Source organism: Sus scrofa, chromosome 8 (genome assembly GCF_054392235.1).
Source record: "Sus scrofa isolate SSC_HxYL_T2T_F1_AM1 chromosome 8, Sscrofa_HxYL_maternal_Yorkshire_Landrace_v2.0, whole genome shotgun sequence".
Classification (NCBI taxonomy): domain Eukaryota; kingdom Metazoa; phylum Chordata; class Mammalia; order Artiodactyla; family Suidae; genus Sus; species Sus scrofa.
Genome location: NC_139390.1, coordinates 81,046,244 through 81,064,809, shown reverse-complemented (window position 1 = coordinate 81,064,809; position 18,566 = coordinate 81,046,244). Strand labels below are relative to the sequence as shown.

At 39.6% G+C, this 18,566-nt stretch overlaps 1 protein-coding gene across 1 annotated transcript; it reads left to right on the top strand.

Annotated features, from left to right (window-relative positions):
- The first annotated feature begins 7,751 nt into the window (after positions 1-7,751).
- Positions 7,752-16,992, top strand: FGB (fibrinogen beta chain). The gene is made up of 9 exons (NM_001244113.1): positions 7,752-7,916; positions 8,161-8,181; positions 10,735-10,926; positions 11,671-11,854; positions 13,388-13,615; positions 14,163-14,276; positions 14,859-14,984; positions 15,201-15,486; positions 16,318-16,992. Exons 1-9 carry the CDS (start codon positions 7,812-7,814, stop codon positions 16,547-16,549), a joined length of 1,488 nt encoding a protein of 495 aa, NP_001231042.1. The 5' UTR covers positions 7,752-7,811; the 3' UTR covers positions 16,550-16,992.
- Positions 16,993-18,566: the final 1,574 nt, after the last annotated feature.

Genomic DNA, 18,566 nt, shown 5'->3' with positions numbered 1-18,566 from the left:
GGACTGCGGAGAGGAAGCTGCTGGAGCCGCGTGACCGAAGGTTGTACTCGATTCTGCAGGATTATTGAGATGACGATTTCTGCCATCCTCTAGCTTAAATGTTTTGGTTTAGAGTTGTGGTTGTTTGCGTTATATTCCCTGGAATCTCAATGCTTTTTCTTCAGACGACCTAAACCATCAGTTCTAGGGAAGGTTGGGAGAGAGCGCGAAGGCTCTTAACGCCTCGCATCCTTTGGGGATCCCCCTCCGTCGTTACTGTCACCTGATTCCGCGATGTGGCTCAGTTTGGCAAGAGGAGTTTTGGCGTATTAATAGCCTTAGCGCCTCAAAACAGTTCCGCCTACACTGCCCATGAAACGCTTGTTGAGTGCATATTGAGGAGTAATTTCAACTTGAGACATTTTGCAAAAGATTTTTGTTTAAACAGCGTATAGCAAAATCTCAAATTTATTTTCTGCTCGCATAAATTTTAAAACTCTTGGTCATTTCTAGTCATATGTTGATTGATGTGGCTTCAACAATGCCAGGGTACAGCTTTTTAAAGCTGGTGGAAGCTAAAGCTGGCACAACCTCAAGGCTTTAGCTATTTTTATGTATATACATCCTGGTGCCAAAGTATTGGCATTTGTTTTATACGCGGTTAAATCCTGCAGTTTGCGATCAATCGCCTCATTTTCTTTCTTCCTTCCTCTTCCCTTCTTTCTTTCTCTTCATTGGAAGCATATGGAACTTCCCAGGCTAGGGGTCGAATCAGAGCTACAGCTGTCAGCCTACACCACAGCCACAGCAACTTGGGATCTGTGCGGCTTCTGTGACCTACATACACCACAGCTCTCCACCGCAGATCCTTAACCCACTCAAGGAGGCCAGGGATGGAACCTGCATCCTAATGGATACTAGTGATGGCTCTTTATCACTGAGCCACAAGGGGAACTTCCCGTGCCTAATTATTTTTCAATGTCAAAAGGAAAACTGATGGAACTGGACATTTGCAAACGTGAATGGACAAGCATTTTACTGGTACCAATTTTGTTCCCAGCGCACATAGTACATACTTTGAGAGAAGGGGGAAAAGAAGCTATCAAAAATCCCACTTAGAAATTAATTTTTAATTCATTACAAACATTAAGGTCATGTTTCTATTTGAAAATACAGTCCTCTCTGAATTTGAGTGGATGTTTGGAACTTAGGAATGTATTTTCTTTAACAATGGACACTGATGTTAGGCCTTGTAAGGAAACGCCGTAATTGTAAAAAAATACTTGGGAAAATAAATCATAGTACACCTTAGCTATGGATAGAGATAACTATAACAAAAGAACATGACTTGAAAGGGCAATAAAGTTATAGAAATGTAAGCAAGACTCTTAACATAGCTATGGCAATGTCATTGCTGTTGAACTGGGCCTATTAATTTGTTAATCATCCTGAAAATAATTCATAAGCCCAGACTAGTACAAACATCATAATAATTAAGATAAATTAACTGCTTGTAAAAAGCTCTTTGCAATCTACATAATTTTATTATCCACTTGAAAGTTTTAGATGGGAGTTCACATCCTGGCTCAGCGGAAACGAATCTGACTAGCATCCATGAGGATTCAGTTTCAGTCCCTGGCCTTGCTCAGTGGGTAAGGATTTGGCATTGCCTTGAGCTGTGGTGTAGGTCGCAGACTTGGCTTGGATCCCGAGTTGCTGTGGCTGTGGTGTAGGCCAGCAGCTACAGCTCCATTTGGACCTCTAGCCTGGGAACCTCCATATGCCACAGGTGTGACCCTAAAAAAAAAAAAAAAAAAAAAAAAAAAAAAAAAGTTTCAGATGGATAGATACATTGATAGATAATTGATAGATCTCTGTCACCCTTTTATCTAGCTCAGGGAATCCATTAATAATCTATATTTTATGGCTTTTGTATTTAGGTAAGAACCTGAAATTTTTTCTGGTAAAGGGATCTGTGGGTTTCTTTGGATTCGAAAAAGGATCCAGGACCCAGAAAAGAATCCCTGCCCTGGCTGACACCCAGAGTTGCTTTATTTGAGCAGTAGGGGTCACTGCTGCCCTTCTAAGAGTAGGAGGACTTTTCCTAAAAGCCAGCATGGGGAATAATTTATTAATGTAAATACTATTGTTTGTTTGGGTGAAGCCAATGGTACAAATTTTAAGGAAGGTTTCCCTTCATTAGTTAAGCTACCTTTTTTTTTTTAACTCACTGATATGGTTCTCTTTGTTCTCTTCCAAAAATCAATAGCTTTCATATATGCAATTAAAACACATAATGGGGGAAAGATCCCCTTCATAACAACAGTAAATGAAACATGCAAGATTTATATGAAAAAAAGTTTAAGGGACATAAAAAAGAAGATTTGAAACAATGCAAATAAATAGCTTTTCCTTGGATAGGAAGACTCAAAATTCTAAACATGCCTGTTAATCTAATCCTGTGTATATTTTATAAATGCTAATTTAATTCAAAAAAATTGTTGTTAAATAGTGAACAATCTTTTAAATGAATGTTATAAAATACTCCAAATAAAGAGTTTTCATTTTCTAGGGTTTTATTGCCAGTACTATATACTTAATGTATAAAAACTTTAAGTGACTTATCGCGTTGTTTGAAAATGTAGCTTCTCTTTCTAATGTGCAATGATGCTTAAAAAAAAAGTCAGTTTAATTTCCAAATTTGAACTTAATTTTCCCTTTGAATTAGTTCAGCAAACCCCATAAGCTATCCCAGCCTAACTTAGCAGAAGATAATGGGGAGTGGGTGTTACTATTCAGGACATCAGGAGTCTCACAAATTTGGCAGAAGATCAAGTTTAGAAGTTTTGGTGGCTTTTGCTGCCAAAGTTGGTAGGCTTTCTCTCAAGAATGTTGCCACGAATAGGACATCAGGCCAATCAACCTGATTATTTCCTTGCTTATTTCCTTTGCAAACATTAAATTGTGGGAGAGAAGCTGGTAGGGCTGGCTTGGGTGAGGGATCTGCCTCTGCTCAGTCTCCTGTGGCTAGAGGGTCAGGGCATCACAGCACCAACAGGACCATAGGAGCCCCACTCCTGTGTTTTAGGGATCATTCCAGGACAAGGAAGTAGCTAGTGTCCGTCACACCCATTGTGGTTTTGAGTCTGCCCCAGAAGCAAAAGAGCATCTCTGACTTTTCAGTGGCTCCTGTGATTGGCATTGGGTAGAAGGAGAAAATGTCCCATTTTTTTTCCTTAGTGCCAAGCTCTGTGTCAGCTTCTTCTTCTTCTTTTTTTTTTTTTTTTTTTAGGGCCACACCCGTAGCATATGGAGGTTCCCAGGCTAAGGGAAGAATCAGAACTGCAGCTGCCGGCCTATACCACAGCCACAGCAACACAGGATCTGAGCCACCTCTGCAGCCTACACCACAGCTCACGGCAATGCCGGATCCTTAATTCACTGAGCGAGGCCAGGGATCAAACCTGCATCCTCATGGATACTAGTTGGATTCATTTCCGCTGTGCCACAACTCTTGTGTCAGCCTCAAGAAAAGCAAACTGACAGCTTCAAAGTCAATGGAAGGAGACTCTGCTTAAGAGAGAGAACTAGTCCTAACCTTGTTCCTGGCAAGGTGCTTTCCCATTGCAGATGCCAACCTGGTATAGTTGTTGCTGTCACACTGGGCAGGCTTGCCCATCAAAGCTCTGGTCCAAGCTGGCTTCCAGTTCTTTAGTATTAATTTCCCCTTCGATAGTGGTTCTCAAACTGTGGTAAACCACAGAGAGACTAACAATGATTTAATATAGTTTCTCAAAACCTATCCTCATTTCTTATTTAGAGAAAGAGAATCAGCGGTTCATTTTATTCATCCAATCATTCACTCATTCTGTATTCTTAAACTGGTTCAACAGGTATTTGTTGATATACCAGGTGTCTGATAGAAAGCATATAGTCTCAAATCCAAAAGGCTTTACCTTTTTTGGGGGAGTTGGGGGGCGCACCCACAGCATATGGAAGTTCCCAGGCTAGGGCTCAAATCAGAGCTACAGCTGCTGGCCTACACCACAGCCACAGCAATACCAGATCCAAGCCACATCTGGGACCTCCACCACAGCTCATGGCAATACCAGATCCTTAACCCACTGAGTGAGGCCAGGATTCCAACCTGCATCCTCCCAGATACAAGTTGGGTTTGTTACTGCTGAGCCACAATGGGAACTCCAAAAAGGCTTTTCCTTTCATTATGGTTGATTTACAATGTTCTGTCAATTTTTGTTCTACAGCAAAGTGACCAAGTTATGTATATACAACTTGGAAGGGGCTAAGTCCCTAAATGACTTGTTCCCAAAGCCTCGCCTTTCCCTGTTTGGTTGAGCACTTATTATTAGAAGTAGTTTTTATTTTATTTTCGGTCTTCCCTTGTAGACACAAAGCTTCATGAGAACAGAATGCTTGTCTGTCTTGGGGATCAAGGTGTTCTTGCCTCATAGCACAAAGCAGGTGCTCTGTAACTATTTGATGAACACAAATTTCCTTGTATGCTATAAACTGGGCCTGACACGAATTGTAAAAGAAGCAACAGCAACCACATGGACAATCAGTGCCGGCAACTCAACCCTTCTCGCCAGCGAGCTGCTGGGCAGGACAGATTATCTGTTTTCTCTGTCATTGATTTACTGCCCTTGACTTACATAAGGGAATCCGCTAATACCAAGAACCCTGCACTGTTGACCTGAAAACATAGCTGAACAAATAGTACTCCCTTCCGCCTCCACCAATAGCAACATTTTAAAACACTTAAGTATTTTAGGGACACAGAATCTTTGCAAATGTGTTTCTTCTCTTTGAGAACATGGTAATTTACTGTGTAATATCCCACACTTAAGAGTGTTAGTATGGCTTTGTATTAAAAAAAAATCTATCAAAAATTTAGCAGGAACTAGAATTAAAGAAATTCATAGCTATTATCATGGCATCAGCCATGCCTCTCACACAGACATGAACATCCAACCCACACCCACCTGTTAGAGTGAAAGGTAAGTGAAAATAAAGGCTAAGAAGAGGAGTGCCCATCTGAGGCACTGTAGTCTCAAGAGAAAGGGCTGGTCAAAACAACCCCAAAAAGGTAGCGATAAATCCTTGATGACATTTGTGTTTTGTTGGGCAATGTGATGTGGTGGACACAGATGACGGACAGACAAACACGGGTCAAGGCCTGGTACCAGAATTGCTACACGTATGCCTTGAACACTTAACATCTCTGAGCCTCAGTTCCATCATCTGTAGAACTTGGTGGTTTCAAGAATTAAAGCTGATAAATGATTATCAGAGCTTGGCCTCTCAGGCCTGTTTCAATGAAGGATAGTTCATTCATGCATTCTATGTTTTTTTTTTTTTTAATCGAATGTCTACTATGTCTGCCTTGTTTGCCAGTGGGTCCCCAGGTTAAAGCACACTAACCTGTCGCATGGGAGGCTCTCAAGAACTCTTTGTGGAATGAATGCTTAGTCTCTGATCTTAGGCATGTGCCTTCTAGTAGTTTCCGCTCCCCTTCCTGGTGATGATGGCAAGAATGGCTGTCAGAGTAAAAAAACGTGAGACTCTAAAAGAATTCTCCTTTTCATGTTGTACAAGCTTCTAGAAGAGACTTAAAAAATTAACAGGGAGTTCCCGTCGTGGCGCAGTGGTTAACGAATCCGACTAGGAACCATGAGGTCGCGGGTTCGATCCCTGCCCTTGCTCAGTGGGTTAACGATCCGGCGTTGCCGTGAGCTGTGGTGTAGGTTGCAGACGCGGCTCGGATCCTGCGTTGCTGTGGCTCTGGTGTAGGCTGGTGGCTACAGCTCCGATTCAACCCCTAGCCTGGGAACCTCCATATGCCGCGGGAGCGGCCCAAGAAATAGCAACAACAACAACAACAACAACAAAAGACAAAAAAAGACAAAAGACAAAAAAAAAAAAAAAAAAAAAAAAAAAATTAACAAACTTCTAGAAATTAAATGATGGTTCTGTGGCTAGTCAATATAATGCCAGTGCTTGGAAATGAAGTCATAATATGATAGTTACCTCAAAAGAAAAAAATAAATGTAGTCTTCTTAACGCCGTCAGTCTTTTTAAATCAGCAAGAATCTGACAGCACTAAAAATAACCCCTGTCCAGATGATTAAAATACACATTTTGTCAGTTACATTTCGAAGGGGAGTATTCTTGCCTCTTATTTTAATTAACACGCACATACACAGACACTTGTTTTCTCAGTCAGAGTCTGTATTCTTCTAAAAAAAAATAAAACTAAGCTAATCTTAAGGTACAGTATTTACTCAGTACTAATGACTGAGACATACAGTTGGAAAAGTCCAATCCACTATTTTACTGGATTTAAACTCAATGCTTTGCTTCTATAGATCAGAGTTAAAAGGATTTGTGAATACAACTCAAGCAACCCACGGCAGAAAGAAATTTAGTGTCTCATATCATTATCAAGAGTCTGCTTCAAAACATTGTTTAAAACATACTCCTCTGATCCAAACCTGGATAGCCTTCTGTCTTTTGAAGAAAATCACTTAAAAAAATCTAACAAAAAATGTTTCACTTTCCATACCAAAAAACCCCCCAGAAAATGCTAGAAAGCAGCATACTAGCTATGATTTGTGTTTTTTGGGTTTTTTTGTTTTTTGTTTTTTCTCTTGATACTTGTAAGAATTGTTAATCCTGTTTGCAAAACAAAACAAAACAAAAACAATGAAAAGATGAGAGAGATGCATTTGTTAGCTTATAAGAAATTATGAAAAGAAATGGGCCGCATTTAGTGTCTGAGCTTCTACTTGAAGTAGATGTGTGAAGCCTTCACTAAGGTTAAAAAAAAAAAATTGTTCTTCACGGGAAATTATGTTCAATAGCCCGTGATAAGCCATAATGGAAAATAATATGAAAAAGAATGTATATATATATGTACGACCAAATCATTTTGCTGTACAGCAGAAATGAACACAGCATGTAAATCAATTATTATTCAATAAAAGACATTTTAAAAAAATAAATAAAACAAAATAAAAATAACACTGTTTTTATAAATAATATAATATGAAATATAATATGAAAATAAAATGTTAAATATACATCTGGTCACCAGAATAATGGTTTTGGTTTAGGAATCTGTCATCTAGTCATTATTTTAAGAATGTTTAGAATTAGCTGAACATTTTAACTTTTTAATAAAGAACAAAATATGAAAAGTGGTCAGAGTAAAAAAAGGCTACATTTTCTTTCTGATGTTTGTCCATCTAGTATAAGGCATAAATGTTAGTTTCTTATTCTGATTAAAGTTTGAAGAAGATAAACACACAGTAATGTAACATTATTCTTGAATGTAATGGCTTTTTAAAAAATGAGAGGATTACCTGAAAACATGATATTTCCAATAACCCTTTCCTGAGTTCACAATATTAGGGGATGCCTTGTAAATAGGTCCAATTTTTTGTGTTTGGATGGAAAATATCTTTTTCCTTGCACATTCTTTGGGACCCTGTTCAGCATCCACATTAATTTACAGGAAATGTGATACACAGCTCTTTTAGAAATGTCCTAATTTCCCATCATATTGTCCAATTAAATGAATTTGAGGAACTTTGGTGTTTCTAAACTTGGCCAGCAGAGAACAGTTGGAAGACAAGTAAATAAGTCTTGCTGGGAAGATGTTGCTTAAGTGATAAAATGGTTCAGCCAACAAATGAACCAAAAAATTAAACGTTAACTAAGGAAGGTAACCACTTGTAAAATCAGTCGTACCTAACAGAGGCTTCGGGCATATATAAGACTGAAGATCTCTCAGTTAAGACCACAAGCAAAGGATGGTTTCTTGGGACTTCCAAAAACTTAAAATCATGAAACCTCTATTACTGCTACTATTGTGTGTTTTTATAATTAAGGCCCAAGCTGCCATTGACTACGATGAGGTGACTTTTAAATATTATTGTATTCTTACTCATATTATTATTAACATAAAATATAACTGAAGCATAACCATATGTGAATGCTTAGTTTAATGAAATTAACCTTGATTTTAGTTATAAAATTGAATTCTTAATCTGTTGTTAATCTCTAAGACCTATGGTATTTGAAGAATGTTGCATAGTACTTCTTATAGAAAAACAAAATAATAATTTCTCATTTTCTGGTTTATCACCTTTATTTTCCCAGGACGAAGATGGCAGACCTAAGGTAAGATGTGTTTTTCTCTCTTGTTGTCTTCCCGAGCACTCTGATTTTTATTTAGTTCTAGCAATATGTTATTACTATTTGAGAACAAAAATCTGAAAATTTCACAGACTATAAAATAATAGGACAACATTTTAAAAGAAAAAAGCTATGGTAGCTGGAGGCTCTTTGGTGACAGAAGGTAATATATAGCTCCTGAAATTACTGGCTGTTTGTGAATGAAAATTGTAAACTAAATCTAAAAGCGAACTAGACCAAATGCCTTAAGAGAAGATTAAAAATTATTTTCCTTCAAGTGAGAAATTTATTTATTATTTATTAGTAGTGTTATGAAATATACAGCTCCATTTAGTTTATTCATTTATAGAGTAGTTTTTCCTCCAGTACGGTCTTTGTTGATGTACTCCTCCTGGTTTGAAGGTGTCAAACATACAAAATGCATATAGAGAAATGAATATTTTTAAGAATTTTAATTTTATTATCAGATGACTCCTGATCAAAGTTCTTGAATATACCATAGTATCACCACTGTAGAAATAAAAGTACACACTAATGTTTAAATGAAGTGATTCATTTTGGATCACTTGTCAAATTTGAAAGGAACCTAAGTGTTTTCAGTTTACAAACTATACACATAAATAGATAGGTATCTGGTCAATTCAATTAGGTAAGAAAAATGTAAAGAGTGTGTAAGGGTAAACTTTTATAAACTGCTTGGTTGAGCACTTGTACATTCCTGCTCACCAAGTAATCTACAGATTAAAGACAGTTTACTAGTTTAGCCTTCCAACCTGGATTTTTAGTTTTAGTTATTTCAATAAGTGATCTTCATAAGGTTAAAGGACCATATAATTTCTTTTAATATTTTTCATTTCCTTTTCTCTAATAAAGCTGGACCATCAAGGCTACCTCTCTAAAGATGCTCTGAAATAAAAAGAAAATATTTTTATTCTGTTATAATTTGATTTGTAATATACAGATGAATCACATTTCATAAAATTCCCATTAGAACAGACCAGCTCTGCCTGGGACCATGTCTTTGACACGAAATATGTATATTGCCCCTGAATCTTTAGACATTCTTATTTTTATTGCAATCACACATAACAGATACTGTATTGTAGTATGAACAGTATTAGTATTACTGTTAGTATTAGTGTATTAGTGATTAAGTTTAGTGATTAAGCAGGGGAATCTGAAACCAGCTTGCCTGGATTTAAGCCTAGGACTCTCCCACTAAATATTAAATATTATTATAACCTACTGAATCAATGTCAGTAAAATTCCAAACAGTCATTAGATGACTTCTAGGCTTACAAAATAGCTCGAGAGCTTAGTCTCTATTTCAAATCTAGTCATGTGTTAATTTGTAATTAAGCCCTAAAAGGTGTAATTACTGACAAAGTCCCTATGATAATACAGTTAACCCAAGCCAGTGCTTTTGTATTGCATTGCCTAGTTTCCACTTTACTATCTCTTAATGTAATATTTTTTGTTAGCAAATAATTTTAATTGAAATGTACATACCTTGGGAATTATTTTAAATATGAGAAAATCCTCGTATTTGATAAAGAAGTCTTGTGGGACATTTCAGGAGACTGGTTTAACAATTTTGTCGACAGAACATAAAATTGAAGCTAATGGTGGAGTAGGCGCTTACACTGTAGTGTCTGTTATGTGTGATTGTAATAAAAATAATAATGAGAACTTAATACGTACCAGGTACACTCCACTCTGAAGGGTGTCATATGCAAGAAGTCATTTAATCCTTAAAAGCATCTTATGTGGCAGATACTATTATCCCTATTTTAAAGATAAAGATCTTTATAGTTAGTGAGTAGTAGGTTCAAAACTTCAAACCAAGCAGTCTGGCTTCAGAATACCTTCTTCCTCTTTAGACATGTTAGAGTCAATGGTTATGGTATTACAAATAAAACCTAAGTAAATCATGCCTTTAATAAATCTGTATTGCCTCTTCAATATTATCATATAGGAGTTATCGAAATGAATCATCAAGTTATAAAAACTGAAAGCAAAAAAATAATCACTAGGCATAGTGGGTTAAGGATCTGGCGTTGCCGCAGCTATGGTGCAAGTTGTAGCTGCAGCTCTGATTCGATCCTGGGCCTGGGAACCTCCATATGCCCCAAGTGCTATCAACAAAGAAAAAAAATCAAAAATAATTACAGGAATTTAGTAATCCAAGTGGCTTGAGATCATTTTTTCCACCTGACAGAATAGATGTCACTACTTTGTGTGTTCCAACTTGGGTTTCAGAAATCTGAGGTCATTACTCTTCATTATCTGATGCAACTTTACTTGAAGACCTCTTTTTAAAAACTGCCCCAGATGCAATAGCTTTTTGCTCTCCTTCTCTTTCTGCGGTCACTCAAGCGCCCTCAGAAACCAATTGATTTACCACCAACAACCTGCCAGTGGATGGACCTTTAGCAAAGCATCAGTCATTTGCTCACCGAAGTTATAAAATGAAGGTGTTGGAGGAGTCACATCTCACATCTCTCACACTGTGTTTCATTTCTGCCTGGTTTCCTGAAGGTTCATGTGGATGCCCGTGGTCATCGGCCCTATGACAAGAGGAGGGAAGAGGCTCCCAGCCTGAGACCTGTCGCCCCTCCCATCAGTGCAGGTGGCTATCAACCTCGTCCAGCCAAAGTAGCTATTGGCCAGAAGAAAGTGGAGAGAAAACCCCCTGATGCTGGGGGCTGCCTGCATGCTGATCCGGACCTGGTGAGTGCCTGGGGGCTCTGGCCGTGGTGGGGCTCCCACACTGAGAAAGCCTGTATTCATCATGTCTCCCTGAGGAACCCTTGACCCCACAATACCATCATCCTTTTTTTGGATATAATTACAGAGCATAAACTTACTGGGCCTTGGGCTACACGTGCTTTTCTAGTTTTTGATCTGAGCCCAAGATGACAAATCAGAACATGAGGTGTTGCCTCTCCTTTATATTTTACTTTGTTCAGATGATAACATTTTCAGAGTGTAATTACCTTTGTTCTGTGGTAAGGAATTTTTTTTTTTTTTTTGGTCTTTTTAGGGCCACAGTTAGAGCATAGGGAAGTTCCCAGGCTTGGGGTCAAATTGCAGCTGCAGCTGCCAGCCTGCACCACAGCCACAGCCACACCAGATCTGAGCCACGTCTGCCACCTACATCACAGCTCAGGGCAACGCCGGATCCTTAACCCACTGAGTGGGTCCAGGGATCGAACCTGCTTCCTCTTGGATACTAGTTGGGTTCTTAACCCACTGAGTCATAATGGGAACTCCCTGCTCTGTGGTAAGGCTTATTTTTAATCGTCACAGGAGTATGGTGATGACTCTAGAATTTCTGGTCTTATCTAAAGAAAATCAAATTGCAGGTTTTTCTATTGGTGAATGGGATCATGGAGTTTTCCCTCTGTGCTATTTTCACAAATATTTGTAACCCCCAAGCCTTCATCTAACCTCTGCTGTTTTCTTTGTTGGCAGGGTGTGTTGTGTCCTACAGGATGTCAGTTGCAAGATACTCTGCTGAAACAGGAAAGACCAATCAAAACCAGTATAGAAGAGCTGAATAGTAACATAGACTCTGTTTCCCAGTCCTCTTCTTCCACCTTTCAGTACATGACTCTGCTGAAACGCCTGTGGAAAGACAGGCAGAAGCAAAGAAGAGGTAGATATCCATGTTTTCTGTTGGACTCTGTTATAAAGTTGAAACTGTTAGAGTGCCATGGGAATGCTCAATTATGAGAGCACTTACGTTTCTAGATGAGCCTGAGAAGTTTATTAGGCGCCTGCTGACCCTGCCCCCAGGCCTCACTTAAACACCTCCCCTCACCCCCGCCCACCTTGTCAGCACTGTTCAACTCTTATTCCCAGTCTGGCATGAGAAAGAATGATTTTCTGCAAAAACTTGTGCTGTGAATGCTTGTTTTTAGTCTATGAGAAACACGTGTCTCCAAAGTCAATATAGTCACAGAGTAAACATTTGGCACTTAAAGAATTAATATCTGAGGTTTTATTTTAAATTATTTATTTATTTATTTATTTATTACTATTATTTTTGCATTATAGGGCCGCACCTGTGGCATATGGAGGTTCCCAGGCTAGGAGTCTAATAGGAACTGCGGCCATCAGCCTACGCCACAGCCACAGCCACGCCAGATCTGAGCCGCATCTGCGGCCTTTACCACAGCTCACGGCAACACCAGATCCTTAACCCATTGAGTGAGGACAGGGATTGAACCCGCAACCTCATAGTTTCTAGTCAGAGTCGTTTCCGCGGTGCCATGATGGGAACTGCATATTTGAGGTTTTAAATAGAAGCACATCTGGGATTTACTTACTTGCATGGCAGATCATGATCCCATCCTTGGAACTCCGAGGTCTGAATTTTGAGTGCCTTTAGCTTGGTGGTTAGGAATTAGCTAGTAAGTGAGCATCAAGGAGTAGCATTTGCAAATTTGGACATTTTTCAAAGGAATCATGGCTTTGCCTTGTAAATGCCAAGGCCCTGTTGTATTTACATAAGATAGAAAAGTAAATCAAGAGTATTTACCATATAAGATGTTGAACTTCTGAGACGGAAGGCCTAAATACTGCTTTCTTCTGTTTTTCTCACCAAAGAAATAAAGAACTTATTATATTTATTATTTGGCATAATTTTTAGTTTAATCTAAGGTAAGTTACTAGTATAGTATCTAGACTCTGTTAATTTGTGTATGCCATGGGCCAAATAATTTCCCCTAAGTGCAACTACATATCATGACTACCTGATACTCATTGAGTGTCTGTTAGTTTATCCTCAGAAAATCAAAATCACAGTTGTATAGTTGAATACATTTAGGGTTTTGTTTTTTTGTTGTTTTTGTTTGGGTTTTTTTTTTTGTTGTTGGTTTTTTTTTGGTCTTTTTAGGGCTGCACCTGCAGGATATGGAGGTTCCCAGGCTAGGGGTTGAATCAGAGCTACAGATGCTGGTCTACACCACAGCCACAGCACCGCCAGATCCGAGCTGCATCTGTAACCTACCCCACAGCTCACAGCAATGCCATATCCTTGACCCAGTGAGCCAGGCCAGGGATGGAATCCCAGTCTTCGTGGATATTAGTCGGATTCATTTCCGCTGGGCCACATCGGGAACACCACATTTAGTTTTTTTATTGAGGGAAAATGCTCACCGTTCCTATGCAATTTTCATTTCTCCAGATAATGAAAATGTCATAAATGAGTTCTCGTCCGAGCTGGAAAAGCACCAGCTCTATATAGATGAAACTGTGAACAGCAACATCCCCACTAACTTGCGTGTGCTCCGTGCCATCCTGGAAAACTTGAGAAGCAAAATACAGAAATTAGAATCGGATGTCTTGGCTCAGATGGAATACTGCCGTACTCCATGTACCGTCACTTGCAATATTCCTGTGGTGTCTGGCAAAGGTAACCAGTTACTAGACATATTTCTAGAAGGTTCCAGAAGAACTCACACTCTCTAAAAAGAAGAGAGCTAAAAGAACAGTGGATTTTCCCCCACAGACCTAATGACGCCTCAGGACATCCTGAAGATGTCCCAGGCATGCTATATTCTAACTTCACCTAATGCGTTTGACAGTTTTTGATGAGCAGAATACAGTGTAAAGATGGAGGGTGCTCCATGCGGGTAATGCACATGCTTACTTGAAGAGATGGGAGAACAGTGAGAAACGTAGGAATTTCTCCATCATGTGTGTTCAGGAAATGTCTGGCTATCACAGGACACACAAGATGGAGCAGGGCTTTTTCAACCCCTCAGCAGAGAGAATTTCTCAAAGCTGAGTTTGCTGTTCAGTCAACGAAAGATTCAGTTTCTGCAACATATCCTCAAAGGCCTAAAATAAAAACCTTCCTGAATAGTTATGTCATCTGTTATCTTATAAAATTGGTGACCAGAGACCAGGAAATTACCTTGGAGGCTCTCTCTATATAATATGTAATCTTATGGTTTCAGAATGTGAGGAAATTATCAGGAATGGAGGCGAAACATCTGAAATGTATCTCATTCAGCCTAGTGATTCCATCGAACCCTATAGAGTGTACTGTGATATGAAGACAGAAAGAGGAGGTGAGTGTTTGATCACTTTTGATCTATTATACTGAAAATTTTTTTTTAAAATTTTTTTTTAGGGCTGCACCCGCGGCCTATGGAAGTGCCTAGGCTAGGGGGTCAAATCGGAGCTGCAGCTGCCGGCCTACACCACAGCCACAGCAGCAAAGCTAGATCCTTAACACGCTGAGCAAGGCCAGGGATCGAACTCGCATCCTTATGGATTTAGTCGGATTCGTTTCTGCTGGGCCACAATGGGAACTCCTGAAAGTATTTTGATACTATAAAATGCCAGGGAAAAAAGCTAGCTAGCTTTAATGTAACTTTCCAACGAGCCACTTGATTTGGAATTAAATCTGATACCTTAAAAGTTATAAAGGATCCGTGATTCACAATTTGGCATAAGATAAAGAACTCATAGTCGCCAAAGATTCTGAGAGTTTTCCTCTCACATTTATTTCCTTATTATGTCTATTTTGGAGCATGAAGTATAGGAGGGCGTAAATTAAATTAGATGGACAAGGAATTCAGACCTTGCCCTCAAAGTGACATTATTTGTTAGTGGTTAATGTGTGTTATTTTTGTTTCTCTCAACTAAAGGATGGACAGTAATTCAGAACCGTCAAGACGGTAGTGTTGACTTTGGCAGGAAATGGGATCCATATAAGCAAGGATTTGGAAATATTGCAACCAGTGCAGATGGGAAAAAATATTGTGGCATACCAGGTAAAAACTAGGAGTGCAAAATAAAATCACTCTCTTTTAGATGTCTGTTTTTTTTCCTCCATTTAAAAAACATAGTGTTGTAGTTTGTTTTGGGGAGCTTTAGGGGGTTAAGACAAATTTACAGAGAGTATAAAAGCTCGTGATAAGGGAAGAAAGGCAGTTTGGGGTTGCAAAGATTTTATTTTTGTTGAGATATTATTGTACATTTCCCTTTAGGTGAGTATTGGCTTGGAAATGATAAAATTAGCCAGCTTACCAGGATGGGACCCACAAAGCTTTTGATCGAAATGGAGGACTGGGAAGGAGGCAAGGTGAAGGCAATCTACGAAGGATTCACTGTGCAGAACGAAGCCAATAAATACCAGATCTCGCTGAGCAAATACAAGGGAACAGCTGGCAACGCCCTCTTGGAAGGAGCCTCTCAACTGGTGGGAGAAAACCGAACCATGACAATCCACAACAGCATGTTCTTCAGCACCTACGACAGAGACAACGACGGCTGGTATGTGCTGGTCCCTCCCTCCTGCTCCCAACACCGCTGATGTTGCTACCTGGGGTCGTTCATGAGAACGACGAGGATGAGGAACTGTCTTGGGTACTTCCTGTGTGCCAGCCACTGAGCTCTTTCCAGCTCACAGGAAAGCATTTCAGCTAGTAGGGTGCCATTCCTAGCCTCACTCTACAGATGAAGTTTAGAGAGATGAAGTCATTTACCCAAAGTCACACAACCATGAAAGATACAACTGGAGGAGTTCCTGGGAATGTCTGCATGAGGGTGTGGGAAAAAAAAAAAAATGCAACTGGAATTAGAGTTGTATCTTACTTTCTAAGTAGTGAGTGTTTAGATAGGTTTCTACATTTCTCTCCCTCTCTCTCCCCCTTCCCTTTTTTTTTGGCTGCCCCTGTGCCCTGTGGAAGTTCCTGGGCCAGGAACTGAACCCTTGCCACAGCAGCAACCTGAGCTGAGCCACTGCAGGGGCAATGGCCAGATCCTTAACCTGCGGTGCCACAAGGGAACTCAGATTTCTCTATCTCTATATGGGACGGTGTCTATTGAAACTTCCATTTTGCGTTTCAGGGATCTGTCACACTGAGGCATCTGAAAGCAATCATTTCAGGATAAAGTAATGAATATAGATGAATCTGACCCACGAGCCCACTTCTCTCCCTTTCTTGCTGTAGGACAGAGAAGGCCTCTGGTGTGTTAAAATGACTTTACGTATGGAACCAGAGGGAAAGAAGCCTGCACCCTACACTCCTCTGTGGGTATTTTGCAAAGAATTAACTTGACAGCACTGCAGTCCTAATAACCCCAAACAAAATTTCTTTTCAGGAAAACGACAGATCCCAGAAAGCAGTGTTCTAAAGAGGATGGTGGTGGATGGTGGTATAACAGGTGTCATGCAGCCAATCCAAATGGCAGGTACTACTGGGGCGGATCTTACAGCTGGGACATGGCAAAGCATGGCACGGATGACGGAGTGGTGTGGATGAACTGGAAGGGGTCCTGGTACTCGATGAAGAAGATGTCGATGAAGATCAGGCCCTTCTTCCCAGAGCAATAGTCTCCCAAACATAGATTCTTCTTCTTCCACATGTAACAATATTTTTGTATACCATGTCAACAGAGTTTTCTTGCCTACATTATATCCCCCTAAAGCTATCAAAACGTATAGTGGGTGTGTGAATTTTTGGAAAAAGTATCCAAGATAAACCACATTAAAAACAGCACATGGTTTTCTTTCATAGTCATCATTCCTATGGTGCAACCAAGAAATCACTAACACAGGATCATTGTGGGCATGGTTCATGATTTCCATTCTGGTAGATCGTGAAAAGTTTCAAATCAGAAAGAGGAATTTTTTAGACTTGTGGGAACACTGTGAGGTGAACTAAAAAAGAAGTTGTGTTTCAAAGTCCACTTTTGAACCTCTATTTATTTATGTAAGATCAGTCACAGAAAACTCAGAAAGATTTATTCATTAAACTGGTTTCTCTTACAATAAATCAATGTTTTCTTATTTTGTAAACCACATGGCGACTGAGTTAGGCTTTGCATTTGTAACACGTGATCTGCTTTACACATCTTTCTCCTTCGATAATAATGAGCTCTTACTCATCGTTGACCCTGGAATCATCTGCCTGCCAGAAAGGCTGATTTTCATAAATTTATAAATATTGGATGACTAAATCCAATGATTATCAAGATCACGGGTAGCCCTTTGCATGTAGAACCTATTTTTCAAAAAAGGCACGCATAGAAACTTAATAGGCAAAATACTTGAAAGGAGAACTTTTGCAGGAAATCTGAGGGTGGCAAAGTCCAGTGAATCAAGGATGGGAGGTGGCCCAGTCCAAGGGCAGTGACCCTCAGACCTTTGTTCAACCCCTTTATGTCCTCAGAGAGGATTGACTGGATCCCTAGGGTTTAAAGTAAAGCCACAGGTTGAAGTTCACTGAAGCAGAGGTTGGCTTGGATGGTCATTTGGTGCTTAATGTATAGTTAACCCAGAGACCACACCTGGGTAATATGTAGTTCTGTCTAAAAAGCAATAAGCCTTCTTCAGGTATCACTTGGTAAGGAACGCTCCGTATCTGATTTTGCCTAGTCAAGCTTCACAATTTTGAGTACAATCAAAAGGTAGGGTCCCCTAGTTAGAATATATGAAACAATATATAAAAAGGTTAGCTCATGACTTTTATGAAGATAACACAAAGATGCATTGAAAATTAATAATCGCATACCATATTAAGACATGAGAACTGTAATATATTTACAGTTAAGCCTGAAAGTCTATAACAAATAATAAAGGTTATATGCACTTGGCTTGCAAATGTCTTTATATCTAGGAACCAAAACAGGTAACCAAGGTAACTAAAGTATTGTTTTTTAAGATGAACACAAGTGGGGCAAAAACGTGGATTATCTGACACACCACGAGCCGTAGTAACTTGGCTGGCATTTCAGTTTAACCATTACACACCAAATATCATGTACACTGATCATCTAAACTTTCAGAGCTTGTTTAAAGTACAGATTTCCTGGTGTCCATCCAAGTTTATTACATCACAGTCTCTATGTAGGAAGGTCCTAAGGGTATATATTTTTAAACAAATGTCCCCAAGAGATTCTGATTAATGGCTGGATTTGGGGACCAGTGATTGTGGCTGCATTGTATTTACCTGAGGCTCCCATCTTTGCACTTTTCCCACTCAAACGGTGACCGTGAAGCAATGTTTAGAACAAGTGGTCATTTCTGAAGCTCCTGTGACTTCATAGGTGTCCACTGCCTATGTTTAAGGCTCAACTTGGGTTTAGCAATATGGCCTCTGAGCCCTGGAACCACTATGTGTACTGCCTCTCAGTCTCAGACGATTTTTTTTTTTTTTTGTCTTTTTAGGGCCACACCTAAGGCATATGTAAGTTTCCCGGCTAGGGGTTTAATCAGAGCTGTAGCTGCTGGCCTACACCACAGCCACAGCAACACCAGATCCAAGCCGTGTCTGTGACCTATACCACAGCTCACAACAATATTGGATCTTTAACCCACTGAGTGAGGCCAGGGATTGAACCTGTGTCCT

Bases quoted from the DNA above. Each gene is read 5' to 3' on its own strand.
- FGB (NM_001244113.1), top strand. From the start codon at position 7,812: ATGGTTTCTTGGGACTTCCAAAAACTTAAAATCATGAAACCTCTATTA. The intron at 11,855-13,387 runs GTAGATATCCAT...TCATTTCTCCAG, and splicing joins CAGGCAGAAGCAAAGAAGAG to ATAATGAAAATGTCATAAAT. The intron at 15,487-16,317 runs GTATGTGCTGGT...ATTTCTTTTCAG, and splicing joins GACAGAGACAACGACGGCTG to GAAAACGACAGATCCCAGAA.